The sequence below is a fragment of the Artemia sp. Qi Xiang Cuo genome, chromosome 17 (assembly GCF_049724085.1).
Source record: "Artemia sp. Qi Xiang Cuo chromosome 17, ASM4972408v1, whole genome shotgun sequence".
Lineage (NCBI taxonomy): Eukaryota > Metazoa > Arthropoda > Branchiopoda > Anostraca > Artemiidae > Artemia > Artemia sp. Qi Xiang Cuo.
Window position 1 is genome coordinate 49,891,124 of NC_142810.1, and position 24,104 is coordinate 49,915,227.

Here is a 24,104-nt window from a genome sequence, read left to right on the forward strand (position 1 = left end):
CTTTCGAAGTTTACCTTTCAAAGACAGAACAGCCACTGAATAAAAACCAGGCAGGAATCAATGAAAGAATTTACCAAGATGATTGGGCAATAATACTTTGCCTTGCGATAGTTTTAGCTGGTCTACAGTTTCGTTTTTCAATAGATATTCAAATAGATTCTTTCAAGTTATACCGGGTGAAAATATTGATCGAGTTCTTCAAGATTAAAATTTTTTAAATTGGGCTCAATGGAATATCTTCATGTTTTATTTTCATTCATGAATTTTGTTTCATATTTTTTTTTATCCCAATTACCTCTTTGAAAGATTGTGGTATGCCATTTACAGTTGATATTAAGGTTGCCTCGTCAAACAGAACTAGATGGGTCGGACGATGGTCTGAGAATGTATTTGAATCAAAACGGTCAAACACTTTCAAAAGTAATTTTGGGTTTAGTTTTTTTAACGTTACTTGATGTATATGTGATGGCGATATGTTTAAAGAACCTGTGACGTTTCACCCTGTTGACGTTTTTTTCGAGTTTTTTTTGTGTTTATATTCTTGCCTGAAAAACAAAATGAAAGTATAGGCGGTCCTGACATATTTTCTAACTACCTATTTTGGTCTTAGAAAATTCAAAGTTTTCGGGTAGTATGAAAAGGAGTTTCTTTCTACTTTTTAGTGTATTAGGGTGTAAAAGCATTATTTTTTAAATGTATATTTTAAATTATATTTCTTTAACAAATCCTGTAATCAATTTTTAGCCTTCCTGCTAAGTATTCATACTTCATAGTAACGATTGTCGCTAGTAACACTTTACCTCAACTGCATGCTTGCTTCACCTTTAAAACACAACCTCACAGAGCTTTGGGCTGATTTCTGGTTGTAAGTTATGCTACGGGGGTATGTAAGGTTTTTTTTATGGAAAAAGTGGTCGCCTCAACTTCGAAGGAGGCTCATTTGATTGTGTAAGGGGGGGGGACCTTCTCATGGTGATGAATCCATGCACAAACTCAGCCATGAGAACAAATGAAAAATAATTAATTCGCAAGAGGTTAACTGTACCAAGTGAGAGAGATATATTGATAATATCCTTATCATCGTAATAAAATATACAAGACAACACAGGTCTAAGAAAAAATATGATTTATTATTAAAGAAGAGATCTTTTTAATTAACATTTATTTCATAATAACTCAATATTCAATAATTATTATTCATAATCGAAGATCAATTCTTGTTCTATAATTGCTTGAAGTAAAGTTTATTATTATTTAAGGAAAGCACGCATAATAACTAGTATATTAAGACTAATATGTTCCTTCTTAAAGGAATTTAATAATAATATTGAAGAATGGGATATATATATATATATCCATTTAATAATATTTTAATATCAAAAAATTAAAAAAGAGCACGGACCATATTCTACTTACATTCTTAATGCATAACAAGATTTAGCAAAGACAAAACACCCACTGACTTCTAGGATCAGTAACCCGCTATATAAAAGATATCGTCACTGTTTTCTCAAACAACTAAGCTCATTCTAGAATTTATAAGAACGGGTTTCTATTGTAAAATTAAGAAATTCTAAGGAACGGGTGCCTATTGCGACAGTGAAAGTTTACGAAGATAACTTTAGTGGGTTCAATGCCCTGAAAAGGGCATTGGCTTAAGCCAAATTCATAGCAACTGATATTAATTGTAAAATTAGAAGGACATTTCTTACAATTGAAAATTGAAAGTTCTAGTTCCCTTTTTAAGAGTCAAAAGGGATTGGAGGGCCAATAGCCCTCCCCCATGCTCATTATCTTACGAAATTTATTGAATCAAAATTTTGATATATTTATTTTGTTCAGCATAGTGGAAAGGTCCAATAAATATGTTTTTTGGGATGTCAACAGATATTAACTTTTAAAAGGCTATTACTATTGGGTGTGTAAGGGGGGGGGCAGGTCAAACCACCTGGTATACAGCCTTGATTGAAACATATGGAAACATATGGAAAAAAACACATGGAAGTGAACATATGGAAAAAAACACATGGAAGTGAACATATGGAAGCATAGCATATATTAAATACGTAACCTAACCTAGGTACCTTCCCCGTATAAACCCCAAAAAACAACAGTTTAAATATCGTATACGCAATAAAAAACTAAAAAAAAATTAAAAATGCATCAAAAATTTGTTTATATGCATTTTAGTTTCGTCTTTATGAGCCGGACAGAAATTTTTCGGGAAGGGAGGGGGGGGCAGGTCAAACCACCTGGTATACAGCCTTGATTGAAACATATGGAAAAAACACATGGTAGTGAACACATGGAAGCATAGCATATATTAAACACGTAACCTAACCTAGGTACCTTCCCCCTTTAAACCCCAAAAAACAACAGTTTAAATATCGTATACGCAATAAAAAAATAAAAAAAAAGTTAAAAATGCATCAAAAATTTGTTTATATGCATTTTTGTTTCGTCTTTATGAGCCGGACAGAAATTTTTCGGGAAGGGGGGGGGCAGGTCAAACCACCTGGTATACAGCCTTAGGCTTCATTCTCTTTTTTGTAAACAATTCGCATTGTTTTAATGTAGCGAAAACACCCTTTACACACCCAATAGCAATAGCCTTTTAAAAGTTAATATCTGTTTTGATCTTTATTGAAAATCTACCTTCTTTGAACAAACCAAAGTTAAACAAAACAACAAAAAAAAGACTTGCTTACTTTTTAAATAAAGTACTTGCTAATAGCTTGGGACTAGGAGCATCTTCAAATGGAGGTCGACTTGCAACAAAGTCTTGAACAACCTTGGGTGACTCCTGAAGGGACTCTTCTTTCTGCTTTCGATGGGGCATCCTAAAATTATATAATCACATAATCAATCATTATTTCACTTTCTTAAGTGAGTATTTCAAGTTATAGTTTTGGCAAGTCCTCCCGGTTTTGTCTCAAAGCTGAGGGATTGAAGTGAAACTTTCAGGTCAAGGCGACTTCAAGTTTGTAGTGGGGAGTGGGGGGAGTATTTTTATCCGACCCCTCGTAAGAAAGTGGACAAACCCATTGAACTGGTATTGTAAATCAGATAAGACTGCAGACAAAAACCGATTTGCGAAGGAGTTTGCCAATTATAGGAGCTCAATTCAGTCAGCTTATTCCGATAAGCTCTTAGTAATCCAAATGAGGTTTGAAAAATGGTGCTAAAACCACAGAGTAATTGCCTTGTTAATACACCGGATAATGGCATTCCTGAATCAACTTGGGTTGAATATTATGAGAACGGGTACTCAGCCCCTGAAAAGTGCCTTGCGGATTATTATAAGTGTGAGTTAGATTATTTTTTAGCTAGTTTGCCTGATTCTGATGTTGTGGTTTCTCTAGAGTGTGAATTGAATACTATTAATCGCTTTAAGAAAAAGAAATCCCGGGGCTCATATTATATTTCCGCGTTACATGTCATTATGTGTAGTCAATTATTCCATCATAATATTACACTTTATTTTTATTATTTTTATATATTTATTAATTATTATTATTAATATTATTATTAATTATTATTATTATTTTTTTATATTTTTCTATTTTTATATTATTATATTTTTATTATTATTACACTATTATTATATTATTATTATTATTATTATTATTATTATTTATTTATTTATTATTATCATTATTATTATTATATATATTTATTATTACACTTTATTTAAAATTATTTCAAATAATTTTCGTCACTGGAATAGTTTCGTCGTCTTTTTGCATTGGTGCTTTAACTCCGATCCCAAAAAAAAGGTAGACCTCCTGGGGACTGTTAGTCTTTCCGGCCTGTCACGGTTTCAACACCATTCTGTAAAATACTTGAGCTTATGATAATTATGAGGTCCGAAATAAGTGTTATAGCCCAAACTCATAGTTTGGATTCCAGCCGTGTTTGGGTTGTTGCCATGCGCTGTCCGTGGTAGCATCTATTCTTATTGATGCCAAGAAAACTAGAGAAAGTTTGACTCACGGCGTACGATGTTCAACATGCCTTCGACCCTTTTATTCATGATGAGTTCATATTGCATATGGGAAAGCGCGTTGTAAAAAAGAGAAGCCCTTCTTCCTTCAAATGATGTGTACGTAAATCTGAAAGCCGGACTTAAGCTCCCACATCATTATCCAGATATTGAAATAAAAAATAATCCCGTTGTCCTGCTTAAAAAAGGAGCACGATAAGGGGCTATAACTTCACCTATCGCTTTTAATAATACCATAATCGGAGAGCAAGAGAGATGTAAAACAACTTGTGTCCTGCGATGTATCGATGTTTCGTTAATATCATATGCGGAGGATATATTTAATTCGAGTCCCATTGTTTCGGGTATAGAGTAAAACTTTATTGTCCTCTAGAATGATTATAAGCAGTTCGGATTAGAGTTTAACGCAGAAAAGTTGGAAATCCTGCTTTTAATTGGGAATCAGTCCCCGATGGTTTTACAATTACTCTAGGAAATTCCAAAGTTAAACCAGTCTAGTTCATTATATACCTTGGCCTTCGCATTGGTTTTGAATATTTTAAAATTATTTCAAATACGTTAAGGTGCAACAGAAAAGTGTTAGCTCGCCTTCATAATGCAATTATGCCCCTTTTTTGTATTTGAGTCCATTTTAGATAATTTTTCCCGAGTGCGATAAACGTAAACTTCGATCAGTTTTCATTAAGTATGCTAAGTTTCTACTTCATCTCCCACTTTGGTCCAAAAATTCTTTTCTTATTAGGAAATATCATATAACAGATCCAATTTCAGCCATCCTTAATCAGATCTCAAAATTTAATTATAATATTAAAAGACATCCGTGGTTTCAAATCCTCCCCCAATAAAACTCAGGGACAGCAGCCTACTCAAGGACCCACCTTCTCTAAATCAAATCCTAGTTAAGTTTACTGTTGAGGGCCATCTCATTAGATGGAACACTACTACCGATTAACGCATCTTGTATCCTGAAAGGTCAACACCAAACGTCAGCCTTTCGGCAAGTCTTGAAGTCCCACCCGAGGGCTTACCTGATCCTGTTACAACCTCGGACTTTAAAGGCATTCCATTTTTCCGTCTCGATTTCTGATCAACACGCAAAAAAGTTTCAAATGGGTTTCTGTTTGGTTTTATTGAATTGTTTCAAATGGTTTTGTGCATAAGCTCAAAATAAAAAAAAAGTAAAATACAAAAGACCATCATGCCCCACACATTTTTGATTAATTATAAATTAAAGCACTTAAAAGTAGTTTAATTAGCACTTTTGTGGATGTTTAGTCAGTCTTTTCGTGCTAGTGAGTATTAATTACGAATGCATCGTGGCTAGGCCTAATCTTCTTTTTCTTGGATTTTTATGCACTGCATCTCTTTTGTTTTCTTTCAACGGGTGACAAAATAATGTAATTATATTATTATTATTATAAATTAGTGGTTCTTTCAAAATGAAGCTCATCGAATTAAGGTTCACTGAGCCGTCCTACCCAAGGAATTGGAACGCTGAATTGGAAAGCGTGGGGCAATTTGACACCAGTCACAGACAGCCCTCCCAACTGAAGCCACAGAATAATGAGAATAGTACCTGTATTCCGTAGACCATTGGTCTGCATGCGAAGAAGCTTTTATGGATTTTGGGTTTCTGAAAGACGTTTGTAATGAATCAAGATCAAACTTGTGAACATTTTAAATATTTCGATGGCCTGGCCTTATCTGGAACTCCGTCTTTTAATCACAATCCCTCACTATGAGTTTTCTTCTTAGAAAAAGAATTCTAAAAGAATTCCCTGAATAGAACTGAGGTGTACTTTTCGGTCAATTTTGTAGCTTTTTTACTATTTTTTGCTCGATGTTTGCTTTTTAAACCTTAATGCTAATCAAGGTAGCTTTAAGTAAATTATCAACTAAAATAGGTTCAAACTGAATAGTACTTAATGAATGTTTTAAACCGTAGCGATGTAGCTCCAAATTTGCGTTTTTACGCACCAGGTTTGAAGCCTGATTCAAGCGGGTCCAACAAAAATCATTTTCAGAATCTCCGTATTCAAACCGGCAAAATGCTACAGCTTTTTCTCTTTGGGTTCCAAGCCTGTAGGACACGGGCTCTGAAAGACCCGAAAGCGGGTATTCAAAGTGACCATCTACACAACCTGTGTCCGCTTTCATGTTGGGTGTGTTGTAGCATAAAAACGGGGTTCTGATCTTTGGCAAACGTTTAAAAATTTGAAATCTGTATTAGAAAACTAGAAATAAAACCATGACGCAATTGCCACTAAATGTTTTTTTCATGCAAGTCGAATCGGATTAGAATTGGATAAATTAATTCTTACGGAGACATGAAAAACTGGTGAAATATTCATTATGTTAACAAATAAGAAAATTTTGGCAATCAAAAATGAACAGAAATTAATTAAAAAAGAAAACCTTCCAAAAAAACGTTTTTCGAGGAAAATTAAACAGCCATATTAAACTGAAGACCGGCAAAAATAATTCAAACTAAAAAAGGGTGAAAATTACTATTAAAGAATAAAATTAAGCCAAAACGAACAGAAATTAAAGTTAATGATCATAGCAAACGTGGAGATAACATGTACTAATATAGATGAATAAATAAGTCCGGGTTGTGTTTTTATTTGTTTGATCAAGTGTTTCTTCTGCTCTTCTTGGGTTTACTTCAAAAGGTTAGTTATTCTTCTTCGTTTCTTTGAGCACTGAAGACGACTTGACGGAGGTCCTTGCCGAAATTATCTGCTTTTGTAGCTTTCTAACTTGAGAAATATTCTGGTAATATACAGCCTGTTCTGCTAATTTTACTATAATTGAAAAAACTAATAAAGTAAAGTGTCAAAGTTAGAATTGACAACGATTTGGCCAATGTTGACAGGAAGCAGAATTGGGGATAAATATATACGATATTTTATAAATGGCATAGGGACAAGGTGAGAATCCCTCTTGATTAGATTTATATGCTCTTTTCAAATATAATAATTAATTTACAAGCAAATGTATCCCCCCCCCCTTTGATTATCACATTTTTAACCCTGATAACGCATTTTACTGTTTGAACTACATTACTCTAGTCATACATACACATAGTCTATTGTCTTGTCCAGTATTTTATACACTATATTAATACATATAGTCTATGTATAGTCTAGTATAGTGTAGTCTATATTAATGCATATAGTCTACATATAGTATAGCATAGTATACTCTATATTAAACCGGTTATCTTCTCAGTCTGTAATTTATCACCGTGTGTGACTGAGTACGTAATTTACCGAAACACTATTTAAAATGATTTTGAAAGGGGAATAACAGTGGAAGCAAACATGATAATCTGATTAATGAACTCCCTTCATAAATAGATCATGTTTATGAGAGCAAGTTAGTAGAATTAATTATTGTCTCAATCACACTTTTAAGTCGCTTGTTTTTTCCTTTGCTTAGCAGCGCCATTTTAATTTCCTTGCATTTTATTTGCATTTGTATATGTGAATTATTTAAGTTTCTTCTTTTCAACGTAAATAATTCCTGATACCTCACTGGCAGAGCGTGACAAGATGAGAAAAAAAACTCGAAAAAAGCGATACAAATTAAAATACAACAAAAATATTTCTGCTAATACCTCTGCACAACCCTCCTCAGTACAAAAATAAATAAATAAAATAAAAGCATGAAAATATCTCTAAAAACAAAGAAACCGTAAGAAACAACCACTAAAATAAAAGCACACCCTTTCTATTTACTGGTTTTTCTGTCTTTTATTTATTGTTTATTTCATAAATAATATTTATTTTTTATTTTTACTTTATAAATATTTATTCCGTGTACCGGTTTTTCGATCTTTTATTTATTATTTATTTTAGTGGTTGTTTTTTATGGTCTTTGATTATTTTTTCGTTTTTGTACTGACAATGGTAAAGCGGAGGTCTCAGACGAAATGTTTGCATATTTTTTTTTCACTGGCTGGGAGTATTCTCGTTTTTCTTTTCTTTCCGAGTTTTTTCTCATCTTGTTCTTTTTCAACTTGTTATATTAGATAAAAATATTCTGTTTATTTTTGGTTTCAACGGAGAAATTTTTCTTTGCTTATACAAAACCAAAATAATATCTTCTCTACCAGCTAAGTGCATGTTCTAAGTGCACTGAACCGAAACTTAGCTCATTTTGTGTAGAGACAGTTGGCACCTTAAGCCTAGCTTGTTTTTGCACCGAGTTGATATAATACTGGAGTTTTGGCTTAGTCCCCGTGCAACTGAACCCCGTGCAACTCAACTCATTGAACCAAGCCCATGCGCAACTTGACCCCGTGCAACTCAACCTCCTTTCATCTCACCCCCCCCCCTTGCACCTCAATCCTCATGCAACTCAATCACCTTATAATTGAAACCTCCTTTAACTTAACCCAATTAAACTAAAACATCATCCAACATCACCCCCATTCCACTAAACTCACTTGCAATTCAACTCTTACGTTAGGTTGATTTGCCTAAACTAGGGCTTATTTGCACGTATACCCTTTGGGTTAGCTCGTTTTTGCAGCGAATCAGTTCTCAGCTTGAATTTAGCTTGTTTTGACACACATTCAGAAGTAAACTCGAAGTTGTATCTAGATCGAATTTTACCTAGCGTCAACTTCGTTCTTCAATGACTAGTGCCAATAATCTTAGTATTTCGATCAATGATAGGTTGAATGAACTGAATGAATTTATGAATGAATGAATGAATGAATCATGCCAATAAGCCTAGTATTTCGATCAATGATAGGTTGAATCAACTGAATGAATTTATGAATGAATGAATCATGCCAATAAGCTTAGTATTTCGATCAATGATAAATTGAATCAACTGAATGAATTTATGAAAGAATGAATGAAAGAATCATGCCAATAAGCTTAGTATTTCGACCAATGATAGGTTGAATGAACTGAATGAATTTATGAATGAATGAATGAATGAATCATGCCAATAAGCTTAGTATTTCGATCAATGATAGGTTGAATCAACTGAATGAATTTATGAATGAATGAATGAATGAATCATGCCAATAAGCTTAGTATTTCGATCAATGATAGCTTGAATGAACTGAATGAATCTATAAATGAATGAATTAATGAATCATGCCAATAAGCCTAGTATTTCGATCAATGATAGGTTGAATCAACTGAATGAATTTATGAATGAATGAATCATGCCAATAAGCTTAGTATTTCGATCAATGATAAATTGAATCAACTGAATGAATTTATGAAAGAATGAATGAAAGAATCATGCCAATAAGCTTAGTATTTCGACCAATGATAGGTTGAATGAACTGAATGAATTTATGAATGAATGAATGAATGAATCATGCCAATAAGCTTAGTATTTCGATCAATGATAGGTTGAATCAACTGAATGAATTTATGAATGAATGAATGAATGAATGAATGAATCATGCCAATAAGCTTAGTATTTCGATCAATGATAGCTTGAATGAACTGAATGAATCTATGAATGAATGAATTAATGAATCATGCCAATAAGCTTAGTATTTCGATCAATGATAGGTTGAATCAACTGAATGAATGAATCATGCCAATAAGCTTAGTATTTCGATCAATGATAGGTTGAATCAACTGAAAGAATTTATGAATGAATGAATGACTCATGCCAATAAGCTTAGTATTTCGATCAATGATAGGTTGAATGAACTGAATGAATTTATGAATGAATGAATCATGCCAATAAGCTTAGTATTTCGATCAATGATAGGTTGAATGAACTGAACGAGTTTATGAATGAATAAATGAATGAATCATGCCAATAAGCTTAGTATTTCGATCAATGATAGATTGAATGAACTGAATGAATTTATGAATGAAATGGAATGGATGACTGAACCTGTTTAATAAACTTATTATTTCAATTTCATTTGTATTTACTTTAATTTAAGTGAAATATTGATTTTAATAGTCTTGGCTAAACTTGTATGATTGTTTGAATAAAATAAACTGGATAAATGAACGAAATGAAACAAAATGATTGATTGAAACGTGCCAAAATAAACTTAGTTTAATGTGTTATATCTTAAAATAAAATATTTTAGCTTAATTTTTTTAATCAATTTGAATGAAACACTGGTTTTGGCAGTTTTGGCTGAATTGTGTCGTATTTGTCGTCTAAATTTCGCTGAATTTTTAAATTCTTTAATAAATCAGAATGAAACACTGGATTTAGCAGTTTGGGCTGAATTTCGTCGTATTTTCGGCTGAATTTCGCTGAATTTTTTAATCAATTTGAATAAAACACTGTTTTTAGCAGTTTTGGCTGAATTTCGTCGTAACTTTTCGTTTGAATTTCACTGAATTTTTCAATTTTTTAATCAATTTGAATGAATCACTGGTTTTAGCAGTTTTGGCTGAATTTCGGCGTAATTTTTCGTTTGAATTTCACTGAATTTTTCAATTTTTTAATCAATTTGAATGAATCAATGGTTTTAGCAGTTTTGGCTGAATTTCGTCGTAATTTTTCGTTTGAATTTTGCTGAATTTTTTAATCAATTTGAATGAAACACTGTTTTTAGCAGTTTTGGCTGAATTTCGTCGTAATTTTTCGTTTGAATTTCACTGAATTTTTCAATTTTTTAATAAAATTTGAATGAATCACAGGTTTTAGCAGTTTTGGCTGAATTTTGTCGTAATTTTTCGTTTGAATTTCACTGAATTTTTCAATTTTTTAATCAATTTGAATGAATCACTGGTTTTAGCAGTTTTGGCTGAATTTCGTCGTAAATTTTTCGTTTGCATTTCACTGAATTTTTCAATTTTCTAATCAATTTAAATAATACACTGGTTTTAGCAGTTTTAGCTGAATTTCTTCGCAATTTTTCGTCTGAATTTTTTAATCAATTTGAACGAAACACTGTTTTTAGCAGTTTTGGCTGAATTTCGTCGTAATTGTTCGTCAGAATTTTGCTGAACTTTTTAATTTTTTTAATCAATTTGAATGAAACACTGTTTTTAACAGTTTTGGCTGAATTTCGTCGTAATTTTTCGTTTGAATTTTACTGAATTTTTCAATTTTTTAATCAATTTGAATGAATCACTGGTTTTAGCAGTTTTGGCTGAATTTTGTCGTAATTTTTCGTTTGAATTTCACTGAAATTTTAAATTTTTTAATTAATTTGAATGAATCACTGGTTTTAGCAGTGTTGGCTGAATTTCGTCGTAATTTTTCGTCTGAATTTTACCGAATTTTTTAATCAATTTGAATGAAACACTGTTTTTAGCAGTTTTGGCATTTCGCTAAATTTTCTAATTTTTTAATGAATTTGAATGAAACATTGGTTTTAGCAGTTTTGGCTGAATTTCGTCGTAATGACGCTATAGATCTTTTATATATGTCTCTTAGTTTTTATTGAAAAGTTTTTCAACTGTAATTTTTGTATTTTTTATTTTCCTTTTTCTATTTAGCATAATATGGTATTTTTAACAGAGACAAAATAAACACATACATATAGGTTTACTTGTTGCTGTCTTAAGAACTTTCTCATTTACGGGTATTGTCTTAATCTTTTTCCGAGCCCTTTAGTGGCACATCTAAGTGCATAACTTGGTCTGACTACAGCTAAGAAAAACCTGGAATCAACTGGGGGTTGTTGAAGCCACGAACGAAAACGGGATAAACAACGGTTGAAGAACACTGAGACCGAAATCCGTGACCATGAACTGAGACTAAGTGGCACGACACTTAACCGTGTGCTGGATCGAAGCCCAAGGAAGAACCAGATCAGGTGTCCCGATAAAGACAAGCTTATCTTGATCAAGGAGCTTGTGTCCTGAGACAAAGCGAGTAAGTACATCCACATACATGAAGTGCCAGATTTCATTTTCAACTGATGGACTTTATGATAATCAGCATAAAATCAGCTAAAAAAACAACTAAGGAATATCAGCACCCGATAGACAATTTAACTTAAGATTCAAGTTTAGAACAGTAATTTCTTTCAGTTTCGATGATTTGCTCTACTAGAAGCCTTGGAATTATAAATTCCAAGGTATATTAAAGTTTTTGTAGTAAATTTCAAATTTTCAGTCAACTAAAGCTGACACAAGTTCAAATTATATAAGTAAGTAAGTAGTAAAGGTGTTAATTTCTTTTAGTCTTTTCCAAAATGCTTTATATCTCACTCGCAAAAATAGCCAAGAATAGGATTTTCTGATGCCAAAATGTGCTAGCCCATTTTAGCTGCCTAAAAATTACCTATACCCAAGGCCAGAACTTGCACTTTACTGAAAAAAATACAAATGAATGTGCATTGTCAGTTTAATATACATATACTCATATTTAATAATCAAAATGTTAATATTATTTGATTTATTAAAGTTATAAAAGTAAAAACATTTATATTTTTTCCGTAAAGTGCAAATTATGTTCTGGCCTTGGGAAGGCATAGGTGTGTTGAGCCCTACTAATGTTAATTTCTTCTTGTTTTGAGTTTGACTCGGTTATTTATTGTAATTTCTGTTCATTTTGGGTTTCATTTATTCATCGATGCTGATTTGTATTAGTTTCACGCTTGGTAGATTATTTGATTTTATTTTTGCTCATTTTTGGTTTAAGTGAGTTCTTTACTCTTATTTGAAAAACTTATTTTGTGGAAAAAGTTTTTTTTAATTAATTAACGTAAGAAGGATAAAACCTATCATATCAAAAATTACCTTTGAAGGCTCAGATCGGGAAAAACTGGGAAATCAATATAACCAAGCAAGGTAACATCAACCGAGGCTAATAAGGTCCATACACCCGGTTCAAGATCTTCACTGAACTTTTTCTTTGTCCAAAGGACCTTGAAAGACAAAAATTAAAATTACTTCCTCTGATAGAAAATCGATGTCTATAAATAAATTATACAAAATACTTAAGCAAAACAGAAAAATAAAACTTATGAATAATGTTATGCTCCACATAGCAGATATGTGGAGCATATCTGCTATGTGGAGCAGATATGCTATGTGCCCGTTTCTGCATGACAAAATTATTCTGTACCAATAGTTGTTGCTATGAATTGAATGAATGGTATTCATATGTAATATGAGTTAAATTATTTGGCATATGGAGAAAACTCTTTCCATAATATCAGATTGAACGCTTTCCCAAGGGAAGATTGAGGGCCTAATGAGGAAAAAGCATATTTTTCCGTACAATTTAGCATCTGAAAAGTACATATTTGAAGGTAATTGTTCCATATTTCGGGGAGCCCAAATAAAATTCGCTCTTGTCTCCTACCGAGGGTAAAACAACAAACTATTTAAAATCTATAAAATATATAAATAAAACTCATAGAATCAATTATTCAAACATGTCCATGCCTCTGAACAGGGATAGAGGAAGAGAAATGTTCTATCCTAAGACTAATCTGAATAATACCCTCCAGGAGACTGGAAATTGCGGATGGAAAACAATGTTTTCTATCACCTTAATTTCGTAGGCCCAGCCTCAACGCACTTGAAAATTAAAAAATACATTAATAATTTTTAGGCCAATAGGAGATATTACAATCTAACTCAAATCATATCCATGCCTCTTAGGGTGGAAATTTTCCACCCGAAGACTAATCTGAATGATACCCTCCAGGAAACTGGGATTTTGGGGTGGAAAACAATGTTTCTAACAACTTAGCGTCGTAGGCCCAGCCTCAACGCACTTTAAAATTAAAAAATAAATTAATACTTTTTAGGTCAATAGGAGATATTAAAATCTAACCCAAATATTAGATGAGATATTAGAATGAAGCCCAAGCTAAAAAATTATGTCAAATTTTTGAAATAGTTTTCTGAAACAATTTTGAATAATTTTCAAATTTTTGAAAAAATTTGAAAATAGACAATTTCTATTCGGAAACGGTCTTAACGACGGAAATCAATATTTAGTTGAGGACCATGCAGCTTATTTCTGAAGAACAAAGGTCTTTTCATGTTTAACAAATATTTTAAACCAGAACTACTATGTTTGAAAAGTCTGATTACGGCCCATTCCTCAGGGTTTGGTCAGAGTTTATATAATATACCAGTAAGTTTACCGCAGACGATTTCTGGCTCTTCATTCTCGGTGCGAACAAAAAGCTCCTCCCACTTATTTCTGCACTTATTGTCCACTTATTGGTTGAGCCGGCCAAGTGGTTTCGTCAGTACTTGTTCCGTAGGTGATTATTCTTTGTCTACCCGTGAAAAGATCTAATGCCGCTTATGTTTATATCTGCAAAAACGTTCTCTGGAGCACTCGCATCTCGGTCCGGGTTTTTATAATGGGTGAGATAGGGAAAGATCATACTGGATAATTATATAAACTGTGGGGTTTGGTAGAGGTATTTGGTAAGGGTTACGAACGAAACAGGGCAAGTGAAAATGGATTTAAGCAATCGATAGAATTGTTGAGGGAGACCTTTGTTGAAGAACTGAAATGCAAATTTGCGCTTATTTATTAACGCCACCGCAGCAGAACTTCCGCAGCACCGCACCGCAGCAACAAAAAATGTTGCTCTTGTTCTGTTGCTCTTTGTGTATTCAAGGTTCTTTTTATTGTTGTTCATACTAAACACCATTTCATTCGGGTCAACTTTTATCACTGCCAAAATAACGGGTTGAATAACATCTTCTTGTTAATGATTTAAGGCTGTTAATTTAAGGAGGGTCGAGCTTTTAATTTAAGGAGGAGTTAGTTAAGGAGTTGTTAATTTAAGGAGGTTCGAGTTGTTAATTTAAGGAGGAGTTAATTAAGGAGTTGTTAATTTAAGAATGGTCGAGCTGTTAATTTAAGGAGGAGTTAGTTAAGGAGTTGTTAATTTAAGGAGGTTCGAGTTGTTAATTTAAGGAGGAGTTAATTAAGGAGTTGTTAATTTAAGAATGGTCGAGCTGTTAATTTAAGGAGGAGTTAATTAAGGAGTTGTTAATTTAAGGAGGAGTTAACTAAGGAGTTGTTAATTTAAGGAGGGTCGAGCTGAATGGGGACTGAGTCTGTGATTGAATTAAAGGGGGTCAAGATGCAAGGGGTTGGGTTGAACGGGGACAGTTTCATTTAATGAACAAAACACTTTATTTAAATAAGGTGTTTTGTTGTGTTACTTGTCGTAAAAATTTGGCACAGATTGGCAGTACTTAAAAACCGCTAAATCTGTAACTACGGTGGCGTTGATACGTAAGTCCTAAACTAATATTGCCCAAAAAAGTAACAAAAGCTATTAAAGGTCCGGGTGGCTTTATTTTCTCAAATTTCACCTTCCCTGACTGATGGTCTGACTTACACTTTTGTAAAAACATGAATAGCAAACACAACAAAAGTTAATATTTTATGTGAGAACTAAAATTGGGGAATAATACTCTAGAATGCTTCCAGGTAAGTGTTTTCATTTCATTCTTACTTCTTTTTTTTTTATCCAGTCTATGTCAAGTCAATCAAGACAACTCAATTTGCGACTAATTATAAAACGAAGAATACTGAAAACAAGGGACAATTGACAAAAGTAGGCTATAAACTCACGTGAGGGATAAATTTGAACCCCTCGAGTTAAATGACAAGGAAAGAGCAAACCGGAGAGTCTGGTAAATGAGTCTCCTTCCTTTTTCGTATTAAACAAAAAAGTGTTTTCAACTGAAATTAAGGAGCAACAGTAAAACTTAAAACGAACAGATATTATTAGGTATATGAATGGGGTTGCCCCCTCCTCAACACCTCGCTCTTCACGCTAAAATTGTTCGACACTTTATTAATGTTGCTCCTTACTTTCAGTTGAAAGAACTGGGTTTTTTAAAATTTAATTTCTGATCGTTAGCGCCAGGATATCTGGCTGCACCTCCACAGAAAAATCCCCCTCCCCACGGAAATATATTCTGGACTATTCAAGCCTGGCAAAAATTATCACAGATAATTACCCTTAACATCTCCAAGAGTAAATTAAATCGGTAAAGAGAAAGCAATACATATAAAGAAATTCCGTACATGAATTCTGGCAAATTCCCCCAGTGTAAAATTTCCCCTGAAAAGTTCACCCTCTGGAATCTCCCCTTTCCATGGAAAATTCTCCCCGTACAAAATCCTCCACAGCAGAAAATTTGTCCTACCCTCCCCACCCTAAAAATGTGTGCATGCTTCCCAATAACAAATACTATACGTAAACAATGGGCAAATTTGATAAGTTAAAAACCTTTACCCATGGGCTATAGGAGGTCATGCTGTCTCCGAAAACATAGTTATTGGGCCTTTCAACTATGCTGAACAAAATAGCTATCTCAAAATTTTGATCGAACGATTTTAGGAAAAAAATTGGCGTGGGAGGGGGCCTTGTTGCCTTCCAATTTTTTCTGTCACTTAAAAAGGGCTCTAGAACTTTTCATTTCCGTTAGAATGAGCCCTCTTCCGACGGAAATCCACTGGGTCAGTACGATCACCCCTGGGAAAAAAATAATTAAACACGCATCCGTGATCTTCTTCTGGCAAAAATTACAAAATTCCACATTTTTGCAGATAGGATCTTGAAACCTCTACAGTAGGGTTCATTGATACGCTGAATATCGTGGTGTGATATTCAGTAAAATTTTATGACTTTCAGGGGATGTTTCCTCCTTTTTTGAAAATCAAGCGGATTTTCTCAGGCTCGTAACCTTTGATGGGTAAACCTAAATTTAATGAAACTTATATTTGAAGTCAGCATACAAATCCGATTCTTTGATATTTCTATTGGTATCAAAATTCCGTTTTTTAGAGTTTCGGTTACTATTGAGCCGGGTCGCTCCTTACTTACAGTTCGTTACTACGACCTGTTTGATAATTGAAGATATTCCTAGTCAAAAACAGATGGCTAGGATTTAGATTACATATCTGTTTGCTATCATTAAAGATAATGATATATTTAAAGATACAGATAATTGCCCCCTCCCAGTTTAAGAGACCAAAAACCGTTACTGCTACCGACGTGTACAAATGTTTTTGTGAAAAGCAACCGTATTTTCATTTTCTTTATTTGTCTTCTTTTTTTTTTTACAAGACACCTGGGATGGCGGCTCAAACGTGCAACTTGTGACTTTCCATCTTTGAATCAAAGATGGCATTTTATACAGGATGTGGCATTGTGGCAATGTGGCATTTTATACAAGAAAACCAATTGTACAATTGCTGTAAGCTCTTTTATCTTTTTAGGCTAAAACAAAAAGAAAATTGGATTTTAGGCTCTAAATAGCAGTGACGATTCTAGGCCTGGGCGGAGGAGGGGAGGGGGGAAGCTACACCCCCACCAGTTTTTCTAACGTCTGATATTAAGTTCCTTTCATTGTATATTTTTATACTCCTATTAAGGTACTTGATTGACTAAAAAGTTGTCGAAATTGTAATTTTTGTAATTGCCCCCTCCCATTTTAAGAGACCTAAAACCGTTACTACAACAGACGTGTACAAATGTTTTGTGAAAAGCAACCGAATGTAAACTGGAAGTAAAACAAATTAGTAGATGTCATAATGAACCTGCTACTCCTCCAAACATGCCACTCTAGACGCAAAACAAGCCCATAAGTTCATGAAGGATAATAATCGTTCAAAGCAAAGTTAAAAATTATTTAAAAAATTGACATTTTCGATATTTCAAAAATAGATATTTCCAAAAATCTTTCGTTTTGGCCATCCATCTATGTTTAAACGAAAAGGAGGTCGGCCCCTAAAAGACCGGGAAGGAGTCCCACAAAAGGATTTAAAGAAAATTGGAACTTGATGAGAGGGAGTAAAGAGAGAGGCTTTGAAAACATTCAGGCAGAGGGGAAACGTCCGCTTCTGTGCTGGCCGTCGACGATTTATTGGCGTATTCTTCGTTCAGAGCTAAGAAACTTTTTTAAATATCTTTCAATATTAAGACCCAATCTACAATGGTCATATATTCGACTGTTATTTAAATGGTCTATCAGCTCATCTAGTATCTTGGTTGAATCTGCTTTTATTGATCAAACTTTCCACGATCCGATCTTCAGGGGGATTTTAGTATCTGCGAAGGCTCGTCGATTTTTCACCCTCATCTCCTTTCCTAACGGGAGAGCGTCACCTACCAGGGACGCCGTAGCATCGCTTGGAATACTGATGTTTGGCATAATCACGGCACTCAATATTGGTGACTTTTCCACCTCTCCGCCGTGGTGAGGCCGCGCAGTAGGATTTCCCACCGGAAGACTAGAAACAAAATTTCTGCCCAACCTAACTTCACGTGTTTGGACAAAAATTAATTTTTTTTTTTTCCAACGAATCATCATTTATAATAATTGTAAATTTTCATTTTTTGAGTCGTCCTCTTGTCATATTTTTCTATACGTTATAAAACTCTCTAGAGAGATTCTCAAGCTAGACTGATTATTCTCCTAAGAGGACATTCCTTAGAGAGTTTCTCAAGAAACACTGATACTTCTTCTCCGATAAAATTGGTTATATGACGTCATTTACGGATGTAACATGAATGCAGCCTTTTATATTAATACACGACGTCATTACAAAACTGACGTATAAATATGACGTCACTCGTTAATTTGTTTTTTCCAAAGCAAGACTTTTAATGAATTTTTACAAACTCGTGACCTAAATTTTCTTTCCGGCTAAATTTTTCTGTCTATCTTAATTAGTTAACTTAATCATAAAAAAAGAAAACAGATTCTCACGGAGAAGAGGAACAAGGAAGGAATGAGTTTACAGGAGAATGATAAATCATAAAAAGGGCATTGGTCTGATAAATAATTGAACAAGATACCCAACATTGTAGCGAAAATATTATATCGGAACTTGTGCATACAAAAGGAATTAAAATATTTACCTTTTCTGTTGAATTGGCTTCAACGAGTAAACTTTCGTTTGAAGCGATTGCACCTCCTGGATCCAACCAGTAGAATGTGACATTTGCTGCCGAGTCTGAACGTGTCCACTTATGTTCTATGTAGAAATCACTCATCACTCCTAACGGGAGCGAAGGGTTACGAAACACTCGCTCCTTGACGTCATAATCTGGACCCACTCTCAGATTCTGAAAATTCACTTAAATTATATATTATTTATTTCCTCACAACTAAAAGCAAAACTGCAAACAGAGGTGGGGGGGGGGGGGTAGAAACGACCTTTAAACTACTAGTAAGAAAATTCAAATACAATGTCGTGTTAATAGAGTATATAAATTGAGGATTTTAAGCAAATTCCATGGTTTCTCCTGGCTAATGAATTTAAGAAATTTTCTACAAAATTTCAGAATCTAGCTTTGATAATCCAACAGCCAGTAGTTGATTCAACTAACTTAACAAATACGTTACTTAATTCTTGGCACTAGAAAAGGGGACAAATTCCCCCTTTTTACGCATAAGACTTTCAAAGACAAATGGTTCTGTGAAATTCACATTAAGGAAGGAGCTAAACATGGCAACTAGATCGTTTTGATAAATATAACCAAGTATTTTGGTCTTAAGTTCCCCCTGGGCATAAACATTATTCATTGCAAAATTCCAAAAGATCATACTAGGTTTGATAAGATAGGTATATAGGTTCGGCCTGTCATCTTCCCTGTAAAAATTACATTTTTACAACGTAAACGAGCGCCTCTGTTATCCCATTTGCAGGCTAATAGCGCGCTTCATGTCTTTAGTCGCAATCGGAGGCTCTAGCCTGAAACCTAGGCAAAAATTTATGCTTACGTTCTATTGACAGAATTTATATGGATATACTATGTATAATAGTATCGAATTACGTAAAGTCCTAGTCTACTCAGTAGAAAAATGTTCATAAAGCTTTTTTAGGGTTCATTTTACTATCTAATAATTATGTTATGACACCGTCATCCAGTGATTATAACCCGAGGTTTTTCCAGGTACTCATTTAGAACTGGGCTCTTCACCCCAATCTTTCAAAGCTTCCAACTTTCCCCCATTCAAAAAGTCCCAATTTCCTTTAAATTCTTCCTGATAACCTATTCCCATCCCATTCTGGGACTACTTACTTTTAGTTTGGTCTTAAATGGCCATCTCAGGCCATCTTTCCATCTAAGGATAAAAAGGAAGATATTCGGCAACCTGCCATCTTTCAACCGACAGAATTTGTCCAAGCCATCTAAAACTTCCTGTCAATACAACCGTAGAATGTGGAATAGAACAAAATTTTTCGTGGAGCTTATAGTAAGGTCAGTCAAAACAGTACTATTTTTAGCATTCCTCTCAGGGCTCAAAATATAACATACTAGACTAGCGATTAGTGTATTTGAAAAGAACGTTACAATACACATCGAATGGTATGATCATCTACCAAGGGAATCAATCAAGAAAGAGAAAATCTATCTTTCTTTGCATCCATCATTTCTATCCAGTGCAACTTGTTATATTCAAGTTGCAAATGGTGATTCAAAGAGTCAACAAAAATTAGTAGATAAACAGTAGGAAGCAGAAGCCAGAAGAGATCAGAAGAGTAATAACCAAAAAGATGCATCTAGTGATTCAAAGAATCAATAACAGGTAGTTCATAAATAGTAGGAAGCAGAAGCCGGTAGAAACCAGAAGAGTAGAAACCAAGACGCTGTAACTGGTGATTCAAAGAACCAAAAAAAGGTAGTGCATAAAGAGTACGAAGCATAAGCCAGTAGAAACCAGAAGAGTTGAAACCAAGAAGTTGTATTTGGTGATTCAAAGAGTCAACAAAAGGTACTGCATAGAGAGTAGGAAACAAAAGCCAGTAGAAACCAAAAACCAGAAGAGTAGAAACCAGAAAGTTGAGCCTAGTGATTCAGAGTCAACAACAGATAGTGCATAAAGAGTAGCAAAGAAAAGCCAGTAGAAACCAAAAGAGTAGAAACCAAAACATTGTATCTGGTGATTCAGAGATTCAACAACAGATAGTGCATAAAGAGTAGGAAGCGGGAGCCAGTAGAAATCAGAAGAGTAGAAACCAAGAAGTTGTATTTGGTGATTCAAAGAGTCAACAAAAGGTACTGCATAGAGAGTAGGAAACAAAAGGCTGTAGAAACCAAAAACCAGAAGAGTAGAAACCAGAAAGTTGAGCCTAGTGATTCAGAGTCAACAACAGATAGTGCATAAAGAGTAGCAAAGAAAAGCCAGTAGAAACCAAAAGAGTAGAAACCAAAACGTTGTATCTGGTGATTCAGAGATTACACAACAGATAGTGCATAAAGAGTAGGAAGCGGGAGCCAGTAGTAACCAGAAGAGTAGAAACCAAGAAGTTGTATTTGGTGATTCAAAGAGTCAACAAAAGGTACTGCATAGAGAGTAGGAAACAAAAGCCAGTAGAAACCAAAAACCAGAAGAGTAGAAACCAGAAAGTTGAGCCTAGTGATTCAGAGTCAACAACAGATAGTGCATAAAGAGTAGCAAAGAAAAGCCAGTAGAAACCAAAAGAGTAGAAACCAAAACGTTGTATCTGGTGATTCAGAGATTCAACAACAGATAGTGCATAAAGAGTAGGAAGCGGGAGCCAGTAGTAACCAGAAGAGTAGAAACCAAGAAGTTGTATTTGGTGATTCAAAGAGTCAACAAAAGGTACTGCATAGAGAGTAGGAAACAAAAGGCAGTAGAAACCAAAAACCAGAAGAGTAGAAACCAGAAAATTGAGCTTAGTGATTCAGAGTCAACAACAGATAGTGCATAAAGAGTAGCAAAGAAAAGCCAGTAGAAACCAAAAGAGTAGAAACCAAAACGTTGTATCTGGTGATTCAGAGATTCAACAACAGATAGTGCATAAAGAGTAGGAAGCGGGAGCCAGTAGTAACCAGAAGAGTAGAAACCAAGAAGTTTTATTTGGTGATTCAGAGATTCAACAACAGATAGTGCATAAAGAGTAGGAAGCGGGAGCCAGTAGAAACCAGAAGAGTAGAAACCAAGAAGCTGTATTTGGTGATTCAAAGAGTCAACAAAAGGTACTGCATAGAGAGTAGGAAACAAAAGCCAGTAGAAACCAAAAACCAGAAGAGTAGAAACCAGAAAGTTGAGCCTAGTGATTCAGAAAACAACAGATAGTGCATAAAGAGTAGCAAAGAAAAGCCAGTAGAAACCAAAAGAGTAGAAACCAAAACGTTGTATCTGGTGATTCAGAGATTCAACAACAGATAGTGCATAAAGAGTAGGAAGCGGGAGCTAGTAGCAACCAGAAGAGTAGAAACCAAGAAGTTGTATTTGGTGATTCAGAGATTCAACAACAGATAGTACATAAAGAGTAGGAAGCGGGAGCCAGTAGTAACCAGAAGAGTAGAAACCAAGAAGTTGTATTTGGTGATTCAGAGATTCAACAACAGATAGTGCATAAAGAGTAGGAAGCGGGAGCCAGTAGTAACCAGAAGAGTAGAAACCAAGAAGTTTTATTTGGTGATTCAGAGATTCAACAACAGATAGTGCATAAAGAGTAGGAAGCGGGAGCCAGTAATAACCAGAAGAGTAGAAACCAAGAAGTTGTATTTGATGGTTCAAAGAGTCAACAAAAGGTACTGCATAGAGAGTAGGAAACAAAAGCCAGTAGAAACCAAAAACCAGAAGAGTAGAAACCAGAAAGTTGAGTCTAGTGATTCAAAGAGTCAACAACAGATAGTGCATAAAGAGTAGCAAAGAGAAGCCAGTAGAAACCAAAAGAGTAGAAACCAAAACGTTGTATCTGGTGATTCAGAGATTCAACAACAGATAGTGCATAAAGAGTAGGAAGCGGGAGCCAGTAGCAACCAGAAGAGTAGAAACCAAGAAGTTGTATTTGGTGATTCAAAGAGTCAACAAAAGCTACTGCATAGAGAGTAGGAAACAAAAGCCAGTAGAAACCAAAAACCAGAAGAGTAGAAACCAGAAAGTTGAGTCTGGTGATTCAAAGAGTCAACAACAGATAGTACATAAAGAGTAGGAAAGAGAAGCCAGTAGAAACCAAAAACCTGAAGAGTAGAAACCAGAAAGTTGAGTCTGTTGATTCAAAGAGTCAACAACAGGTAGTGCATAAAGAGAAAGAAACAGAAGCCAGTAGAAACCAGAAAACAGAATAGTAGAAACCAAAACGTTGTATCTGGTGTTTTAAAGAGTAAACAAAAGGCAGGGCATAAAGATTAGCAGAAGGCAGTAGAAACCAGAAACCCAAGAAGATGGATCTAGTGATTCAATGAGTCAACAAAAAGTAGCCCGAGAAGCAGAGGCCAGTAGAAACCGTGAAGTTGCACCTGGTGAAGTTGCATGAACCATGAACCATGAAGTCACAAATAGTCAACAACAGAGATTACACAAAGAGTAAAAACGATAAAAAAAACAATTTGTCGTCAGATACATTACTTCGTGTTAGATGCACCTTTACGTCAGACCCGAAAAGACCCCCTTTTTTTAAAAATAAGTTTTAAAGGCATGAATATTTCCCCGACTAATATTTCACCCGCTGGGCATCTAATGGCCTCGTATTTACTTGATAGGAGGTAGTGGAGAGTCCAACAATAACTGAGACAAAATACCCTAAAATTCAAAGATTCAGATATTCTTACTCAAATATTACAAAACATACTTTTATTCACTAAATATCAACTAAAGTTTTTAATTCTGGTAAACTATACGATTTTTCCCAATTTGTCTCATTTAAAATATCTGATTGACAGATTATTTTTATGATTTATGGGATTTATTACGAAAAATCTTTTCCGTTACGGAAAATCTGTTCCGTAACAGAAAATCGCAATATCTGGGGAGATTTATCACAGGAAATCAAAGATATTGTTTAGTATTCTAGGCTGATCACAAGTAGCATGCGCTCACAAGGATTTATATATATATATATATCAGTCGCATGCATTATTCACAATTTACATTACTTTAATCACAATATAATTCACATAATTAACGAAAATTTATTGCTCGATTCAAAATACTTTCCATATATTTTGCACCATTTAGAGTTATAGGCGCCGCATTGTTAGACATAAATAGTACTGCTTTTGTCAAAAAAATTAATTATTTAATTTTACAATGTTTTTTTCTAGATTTTTATTAAATATAATATAATTTTAATTATTTTATTTAATTGTAAAATATAAATGCAAAATATAACATTTTAATTTTATAAGTAAGTACAAAATATAAACATAATAATCATATTTAAT

The 24,104-nt window shown here is 34.1% G+C and overlaps 1 protein-coding gene across 1 annotated transcript in view; it reads right to left on the bottom strand.

Moving 5' to 3' along the window:
- The window catches only part of LOC148942301 (xylosyltransferase Oxt-like), a 130,931-nt gene that overhangs the window by 6,063 nt on the left and 100,764 nt on the right, over window positions 1–24,104 (bottom strand). Inside the window, exons 10-12 of the mRNA XM_089103768.1 lie at window positions 18,819–19,025; window positions 12,700–12,827; window positions 2,709–2,840 (exon numbers count right to left, since the gene is read on the bottom strand). Coding sequence (XP_088959894.1) covers window positions 2,709–2,840; window positions 12,700–12,827; window positions 18,819–19,025 — 467 coding nt within the window. The remainder of the gene's footprint in view (window positions 1–2,708; window positions 2,841–12,699; window positions 12,828–18,818; window positions 19,026–24,104) is intronic.